Raw genomic sequence first — 9,360 nt, 5'->3', positions numbered from 1 at the left:
TACAATTGATTAAAAAAGGTGAATGGAAATATTTTACTGGGCAAAGAAGAAATCGCATGTAATGTTGGTAATAACATTCCCTGTAGGGACTGTGGCCGATTTAAGGCTCACATAAAGCTAGTTTTTTTAAAACATAAGTGGCATTTTATCGATAATTTTGCCTTATGCCAACTGACTAATTTTACAAGGCGATGAGCGCCTGAGTAGTCAGTATTGTCCAACGCCAGATAACTTTTCGACTGATAATAAACTAACTTTTTTTGCCTATTTTTAGCCAGTTTAAAACATAATGTGGGAAAAAACAATTTTTGCTTCTGTGTGTTTTTTATTTTTGACTTTTCATATTCCCTGTAGGGACTGTGGCCGATTTAAGGCTCACATAAAGCTAGTTTTTTTTTTAAACATAAGTGGCATTTTATCGATAGTTTTGCCTTATGCCAACTGACTAATTTTACAAGGCGATGAGCGCCTGAGTAGTCAGTATTGTCCAAAGCCAGATAACTTTTCGACTGATAATAAACTAACTTTTTTTTGCCTATTTTTAGCCAGTTTAAAACATAATGTGGGAAAAAACAATTTTTGCTTCTGTGTGTTTTTTATTTTTGACTTTTCATATTCTCTCTCTCCCTCTCTTTGTCTCTCTCTCTTTTTTGTTAGAGAGAAGAAGGGGCATATTTGTATATTTCCTTTGTGTTCCTTTTTAATTCCAGAATGATATGAGTAATATGTACGAATATGTTCAGTCCATCAACACTGTATTCTATAACTGGATGCTGCATTTATACGAAGAATATTAAGAAAAAGCAAGTGCGAATTATTTATACATTTGTGCCTTATTTTTTCGACAAACTGAAATACTTTGCAGAAGGTACATGTTTCTGTTTTCAGAATGGATAATCTCTAGATAACTTTTCGACTAACTTTTTATTGGTCGAAAAGTTATCTAGACATGGACAGTTGCCGAAATTTTTTTCTGTTCAAAGTGGTTCATCTATAGATAACTTTTCAGCCAGTTTTTAGTCAGTTAAAAAATTATCGATCTATTATCAATCATTTTACCAACTGGTTAATAAAAGTCCGACAGGGTTCTCTCTCTCCCTCTCTTTGTCTCTCTCTCTCTCTTTTTTGTTAGAGAGAAGAAGGGGCATATTTGTATATTTCCTTTGTGTTCCTTTTTAATTCCAGAATAATATGAGTAATATGTACGAATATGTTCAGTCCATCAACACCGTATTCTATAACTGGATGCTGCATTTATACGAAGAATATTAAGAAAAAGCAAGTGCGAATTATTTATACATTTGTGCCTTATTTTTTCGACAAACACAAATACTTTGCAGAAGGTACATGTTTCTGTTTTCAGAATGGATAATCTCTAGATAACTTTTCGACTAACTTTTTATTGGTCGAAAAGTTATCTAGACATGGACAGTTGCCGAAAATTGTTCTGTTCAAAGTGGTTCATCTATAGATAACTTCTCAGCCAGTTTTTAGTCAGTTAAAAAATTATCGATCTATTATCAATCATTTTACCAACTGGTTAATAAAAGTCCGACAGGGTTAATACATTTTTCATACATACATGCATATACATACATATTTGTTGAAATATGGATGTACCTATTTATTATATTATATAAACATTTGATTCCAGAAGTGCGATTCTCCTACACATTTTTTGAATTACCGACAAAAATTGGTAAAATTAAAACGCAATATTATGAACTAAAAGTTCAAATAAAAGTTGACAACACTCTTGCTATCGGTAGAACTTTACGACTGTTTTTTATACGTCGCTAACTTACCGAAAAACATCGGTATTTACAGAAATTATAAGCTTTTAAATTTTAGCGACAATGGTAGGTAATTAACAAGTAAGAACGGCGTTAAGTTCGGCCGGGCCGAACTTGTTATACCTTCCACCACAAGTTGTATTGAAGTAAAATGGAATAATTAGTTTCCTTTCGTGTATGAAGAAGACTTAATACTAAATTTCAGCAATTTCGGTAAAACAATGTGAGGCACCATTCTATGGGGGCTATTTCAAAACGTCGATCTATACCGACAAATTTCTGACGGAAAGTTTTTAGGCTCAAAGAACACTAAATACCAAATTTCCTATATTTCGGTAAGAGAATCAAGAAGTACGTTTCTATGGGGATATAGGAAGACGTGGACCTATACTGATAATACTCTTCTGGAATATTTTATAACTCTTGGAAGACGAAATAACGAATTTCAGCCATTTCGGTTGGATATTGACGTCACACTCTTCAGTATTACGAAAATCGGGATGTACCGTTATATGGGGGCTATATCGAAACGTGGACCTATACCGACGAATTGTTGTGAGAAATGGGGCAATATGAAAGCGTGGACCTGTGCAGACATATTTCTGGTCAACAGTTTTATATCACATTGAAGACTAAATACCAAATTTCAGCCATTTTATGTAGAATATTAAAGACACAACCTTCAAAATACGAAAAATCGGGAGATACCTTTCCATGGGGGCTATATATAGGCGTGGACCGATACCGACAAATGTAAAGGGGAAGTTTGAGTACCCCCAACGAAATCTAAATACGAAGTTTCAGACATTTCGGTGGAATATTCAGGTCACAACGTTGAAAATACCGAAAATCGGGAGGTACCGTTCTATGGGGGCTATATGAAGGCATGAACCGATACCGACAAAGTTCCGGGGGAAAGTTTTATACCACCAACGTAGACTAAGTACCAAATTTCAGCCATTTCGGTGTGATAATGTAGCTAAAACCTTAAAAATGCCGAAAATCGGGAGGTACCGTTCTATGGTGGCTATATGAAGGTGTGGACCGATACCGACAAAATTCTGGGGGAAAGTTTTATACCCCTAGAGAAGACTACGTACCAAATTTCAGCCACTTTGGTAGGATAATGAAGCTAAAACCTTACAAAAAAAACCGAAAATCGGGAGGTACCGTTCTATGGGGGCTATATGAAGGTGTGGACCGATACCGACAAAATTCTGGGGGAAAGTTTTATACCCCTAGAGAGGACTACGTACCAAATTTCAGCCATTTTGGTAGGATAATGAAGCTAAAACCTTAAAAATACCGAAAATCGGGAGGTACTGTTCTATTGGGCTATATGAAGGTGTGGACCGATACCGACAAAATTCTGGGGGAAAGTTTTATACCCCTAGAGAAGACTACGTACCAAATTTCAGCCATTTTGGTAGGATAATGAAGCTAAAACCTTAAAAATACCGAAAATCGGGAGATACCGTTCTATGGGGGCTATATCAAAACGTGGACCGATATATCCCATTTTCAATACCAACCATCCTGCAAGTAATAAAAACTTCTGTACCAAATTTTGACTCTCTATCTTTTAAATTGCGAGCTGTATCTTGATTTCAACAGACAGACGGACATGGTCAAATCGACATAGAATTTTATGCTGATCAATAATATATATACTTTATAGGGTCTCCGACGAATATTTCGATGTGTTACAAACGGAATGACAAATTTAATTATACCCTCCATATGGTGGAGGGTATAAAAAAATGAGTTAGAGAATCGCACTACAGATGCCGATTTCTAATTGATGATATCAATATTGAGGAGAATGGGTTTTATTTTACAACTAACGAGAAGCGTTCAACGATGTAAAACGCTATCCTAGAAAAGAGAAAACTGTTTATATTTTATTATAAAAAGGGCAGAAACAAAGGGAATTTTTGCTCATTTTTGAATAATTAGTCGAATATAGTTGAAATAATTTGCAAAAGTCTCGAAAATACAGAAATAATCGATTTCGTGAAACACATAAGCCAGCCAAACCAAGGACTGGGAGGGAAGGTAGAGGAAGCTCCTGCAAAATTACGGCTAAACTGCTCTTAATTTTCTTGAAATTGATCACCGAGCCCTAAATGACTTTCAGAAGATAGAAAATATGCACTTACTTTCCAAAAAAATCGTTAGGATAAAGCCTTTCATGACCTTGTAACACATTTCTGGTGAACAGTTTTATATCACATTGAAGACTAAATACCAAATTTCAGCCATTTTATGTGGAATATTAAAGACACAACCTTCAAAATACGAAAAATCGGGAGATACCTTTCCATGGGGGCTATATATAGGCGTGGACCGATACCGACAAATGTAAAGGGGAAGTTTGAGTACCCCCAACGAAATCTAAATACGAAGTTTCAGACATTTCGGTGGAATATTCAGGTCACAACGTTCAAAATACCGAAAATCGGGAGGTACCGTTCTATGGGGGCTTTATGAAGGCGTGATAATGTAGCTAAAACCTTAAAAATACCGAAAATCGGGAGGTACCGTTCTATGGTGGCTATATGAAGGTGTGGACCGATACCGACAAAATTCTAAGGGAAAGTTTTATACCCCTAAAGAAGACTACGTACCAAATTTCAGCCATTTTGGTAGGATAATGAAGCTAAAACCTTAAAAATACCGAAAATCGGGAGGTACCGTTCTATGGGGGCTATATGAAGGTGTGGACCGATACCGACAAAATTCTGGGGGAAAGTTTTATACCCCTAAAGAAGACTACGTACCAAATTTCAGCCATTTTGGTAGGTTAATGAAGCTAAAACCTTAAAAATACCGAAAATCGGGAGGTACCGTTCTATGGGGGCTATATGAAGGTGTGGACCGATACCGACAAAATTCTGGGGGAAAGTTTTATACCCCTAGAGAAGACTACGTACCAAATTTCAGCCATTTTGGTAGGATAATGAAGCTAAAACCTTAAAAATACCGAAAATCGGGAGGTACCGTTCTATGGGGGCTATATGGAGGTGTGGACCGATACCGACAAAATTCTGGGGGAAAGTTTTATACCCCTAGAGAAGACTACGTACCAAATTTCAGCCATTTTGGTAGGATAATGAAGCTAAAACCTTAAAAATACCGAAAATCGGGAGATACCGTTCTATGGGGGCTATATCAAAACGTGGACCGATATATCCCATTTTCAATACCAACCATCCTGCAAGTAATAAAAACTTCTGTACCAAATTTTGACTCTCTATCTTTTAAATTGCGAGCTGTATCTTGATTTCAACAGACAGACAGACGGACATGGTCAAATCGACATAGAATTTTATGCTGATCAATAATATACATACTTTATAGGGTCTCCGACGAATATTTCGATGTGTTACAAACGGAATGACAAATTTAATTATACCCTCCATATGGTGGAGGGTATAAAAAAATGAGTTAGAGAATCGCACTACAGATGCCGATTTCTAATTGATGATATCAATATTGTGGAGAATGGGTTTTATTTTACATCTAACGAGAAGCGTTCAACGATGTATCTAAATTTTATAATTAATAGTTTTTATTGGTTTCTTTCTAGAAGTGTGACACTATTTCTTGTATTTGGAATTTTGTTGTTGCTTCTGTGTTTGGTATTTCTATGTATTTCAATGAAAGAAACAACAACCACCATTTATAAAAGTGTGTTTATGACTCTGCTTTTGCGGTTTTTGGATTTGAATTTATATTTCATCCAAACAAATACTTGTTTGCAGCCAAAAATATATTTCTTTGCACCTAAACATATTTGTTTGCACCCAAACATATATTTGCTTGTACCCAAAGACAGTCTTGAGTAAAGACGGTAAAGTTAGTGAATAAATCAGAGTTTTGTGTTTTCTTAAAGTAATGGCGCTTCTAGTAAATTTAATGTCCAATACATTTTATAAATGAAAATTTTATAATTGAATCCAAAAGGTGAATGGAAATATTTTACTGGGCAAAGAAGAAATTGCATTTAACTCTTGTGCCAGACTATGAAAATTTTCATGAAAATGTTTTGAGCTTATGGGTAAGAAGGGAGAAAGGGAGCTCCTTCACCTCCGCTCTCTCCTAAAAGCTAAAATATTTTCATGTGTTATTTTCAGTGTCTGGCACAAGAGTAATATTGGTAATAACATTAATAAATTTTTCATACATACATGCATATACATATTTGAAATATGGATGTACCTATTTATTACATTATATAGTCATTTGATTCTAGTAGAGCGATTCTCTAACACATTTTTTGAATTACCGACAAAAATCGGTAAACGTTAAAACGCAAAATTATGAACTAAAAGTTCAAATAAAAGTTGACAACACTCTTGCTATCGGTAGAACTTTACCAATGCTTTATATTCTTCGTTAACTTACCGAAAAACATCGGTAATTACCGAAATTATAAGCTTTTTAATTTTACCGGCAATTGTCGGTAATTAAAAAAATGAGTTAAGACCTCGTGACATAAGAGGATTTCTGGCTTAATTCATTAAGTTGTATGTTCTTCCGGCTTTAAGTCAAAAGGCAAAGCATACGAAAATCGTGTTTGTACCCAGACATATGTTATGTTAGGGACTGTCGTAAACATAAATTTGTTTGCTGCAAAATACGTTTGGGACATTAGGGTTATGACTTTTTGACTTTTTTCCTCAAAAATGATTTCCTGTAGCAGGGTTGCATGAACTTTTGCCTATTAATCACTATGCTATCGTTTATTCCATTGAAATATAAAAAAAGTTCGCGCACAAATCGATTTTAAAAAAATAATTTTTTGAAAAAATATATGAAACGAAAAAATTTTTTTTTTCAAAAAATTATTTTTTGTTGCACGAATGAATAAATATAAGCCTGCTAATAACTATAATAACGTTTATTTCATTCAAATATTAAAAAAGTCGCGAAAAAAGTCACTTTGAAAAAATTTTTAATTTTTTGTTTTTTGTTAAAAAATTATATTTTTGAAAAAAAAGCGTTTTCGACATTTTTACGATTCTCAGAATTGAAGAAAAATAGTGAGAAATAAATTTTATGTCATTTTAATTATCTCATGTGGCTCTAAAGTTTATTTTCAATTATATATCTGTATTCAGTGACTTCAACAAAATTGTCCATAATTTTGATAAATTCAAATTTTAAAATCATTTTGTGCGTGAGGTTTTTTCACCAAATCACCTTATAATTAAGATTTTATGTAATTTTATGGCAAAACTCATCACGCTATGATATGAGGTTGTAAAAAAGTCATAACCCTATTGGGACATATGTTAGAGAGGCCTTTTTTCCTCCGTGTACTCTCGTTAGCATAAATGTTGAGGGTATAAAAAAGACTGTCAAAACCACATTAGAAATCGCATCAACCAAGGAAATGGATTTTTATTATTAGGACAGTATTCGTCTATTGATGCTGGCGCTGTTTTAGTTTTTTGGCTAAATATTATAAAAAATTTAGGATTGAGGATGTTAAAACTTAACTAGTTTTTAAACGTCTTCTTATACGAGATTTGCTGGTATCCGTTGTCTGCTGTATTTCGTTCTCCATTTTGAGTAACATTAAAAAATTATTCCACAATACATAACCTTACTGGCCAAGTTAGTTAGTTTATATTGCTGCAACATTGTAAAAAGGCACTTGCCTTAAGCCAGTACATATACAGTAAAATGCGGTTTATACTAAAATATACATGTTTTGTGTTAATATTAATATTAACACATTACACAGGGAATATTAGTTGCGGTAAGTTTTGAATGCATCGAATGCATGCATATTCTATAAAATCGTCATCTGGAGCAGTGAGCGGAAGTCATCTTTTCTCAATGTGAATTTGCATTTGTCAACATAATGTTGGCTAATACGAGTGACCTTGAAGATCAGCGGTTGCTATTGTCAAGGCTAAAAATTATGTAATATCGCCGTCTGCGTTTACTTTTCGTGTGTTGTAATACCAACAAACATGCATACATACAAGCATATTTTGATTAGCAGTTTTAACAAATATTTCAAAAGAAAATTAAATGCTACTTTACGTGACAAAGAGGTGCCCAACAAGTTCGTGTTTATATATGCACAATATACAAATAACTATTTTTGGTGTCATAAAGTAATGAAAATGTAAATATGATCATATCATAAATGCCAAAGACGTTATCATTTGTAATTCGCGTTATTTGAAATTTCGCATATGTAGAAAAAGACTAGCAGCAAAAATCTGCATTAAATGTCAAAGTTATCACAGAAAAAAAACTCGCCCATAAACTGCATTACGTGTATGCAAACATATACATTCCGGTTCAAATGGACAAAAACAAAACATATTTTTAAAGTAATAATTTTATTTCGAAATGTTAAAGAGTAGTGTTTCAAGTCAACTATTTTCTCAATTCATATACGTATTCTCTGTAACTAAAGCTAGCTTTGATATTGTGTCATATAACGGAGACTATAATAAAGAAAAATAAACAGACAAAAATGCAGTGAGTGATGGAGAATTAATTAAAAAGTGACAATAACAGTTTTACTTATTTTTGGAATTAAATATACCTTGCCCACGATTATGCGGAAACGATTAACCGTGAACCTTCATTATAAGGAAACGAAAGATGCAGGTTTCTGATTATTTTGAAAATCACCATTACTGAGGTTTATAATTTAATCGGTCACATAACAGAGGACAAACATAATGCAAAGTTAAATATTTGGTCTGTTCCAGAACCTGCAAGAAAGAATCTTCGAAATTTATACTACTTTTCTTACTCTTAATAAATTTGAAAAGTTTTACAAGTTTTTGTGTACACGCAACGCTTTATCTTTCAATCTCTAAAAGTCCACGTTAACAATTTTTTTTAAATATGCAGATTTTTTTTACTCGAAAACGGTTCTCGTGCACTAAAAACCAGCAAAATTTATATGTCGTTTCCGCTACGGTTGAGTTTATGATTAGAAATGGACCGAGTTTAACTCCCACAGCGAAAAGCAGCTTAGTCTGTTCTGTAATAAAAGTAGGGCTGTTACAACAACAATTTATTTGAGGTCAATATTTACCTTCACTACTTTTACTATTTAGGATGGTAAAAGCTATTATGTCCGTATTAAGATGTATGATGAAATATTTACTTTGTCAAGAATTCAATTAACCGGAAAATCTATAACCCGTAATGGCTTCGGCCCGGTTCTAAACAAAACAGATACTCAAGGTCGACAATTGGAATAATTTTAAAAATCTTTATTGGGGATGAGAGAACAAAAATGATTATTACCATTAATACAGGCAAATCATCGAAAGCATCCGGACAAAGTTCCACTTGGATTGGCAATCTAGGGCAAATTAATGCTTGCAGATTACATTAGTAGCATTCCTGAAATTTCGCGTTACAAACATATTGCAAAGTTTTTTGTAAACATGTTGAAGCGTTGACGCTTTGTAAAATGTGAACAGCTTCACTTTACCACAAAATTTTGGAGCGTAACTCATTCTGAAAAATATTTTTTGTTTCAAAATTTACTACTGTCAATCAATTGCCTTGAAATCTCCTACAT

At 33.7% G+C, this 9,360-nt stretch overlaps 1 protein-coding gene across 1 annotated transcript in view; it reads left to right on the top strand.

Moving 5' to 3' along the window:
- Positions 1 to 7,386: 7,386 nt before the first annotated feature.
- Positions 7,387 to 9,360, top strand: part of LOC141394144 (uncharacterized) — a 44,739-nt gene continuing 42,765 nt past the window's right edge. The window contains exon 1 of the mRNA XM_073968077.1: positions 7,387 to 7,560. Coding sequence (XP_073824178.1) covers positions 7,485 to 7,560 — 76 coding nt within the window. The 5' untranslated portion in view covers positions 7,387 to 7,484. The remainder of the gene's footprint in view (positions 7,561 to 9,360) is intronic.

This window comes from Musca autumnalis, unplaced genomic scaffold, assembly GCF_047663935.1.
Source record: "Musca autumnalis isolate F117 unplaced genomic scaffold, ASM4766393v1 scaffold_2, whole genome shotgun sequence".
Lineage (NCBI taxonomy): Eukaryota > Metazoa > Arthropoda > Insecta > Diptera > Muscidae > Musca > Musca autumnalis.
This window is presented reverse-complemented; position numbering and strand designations above follow the sequence as displayed.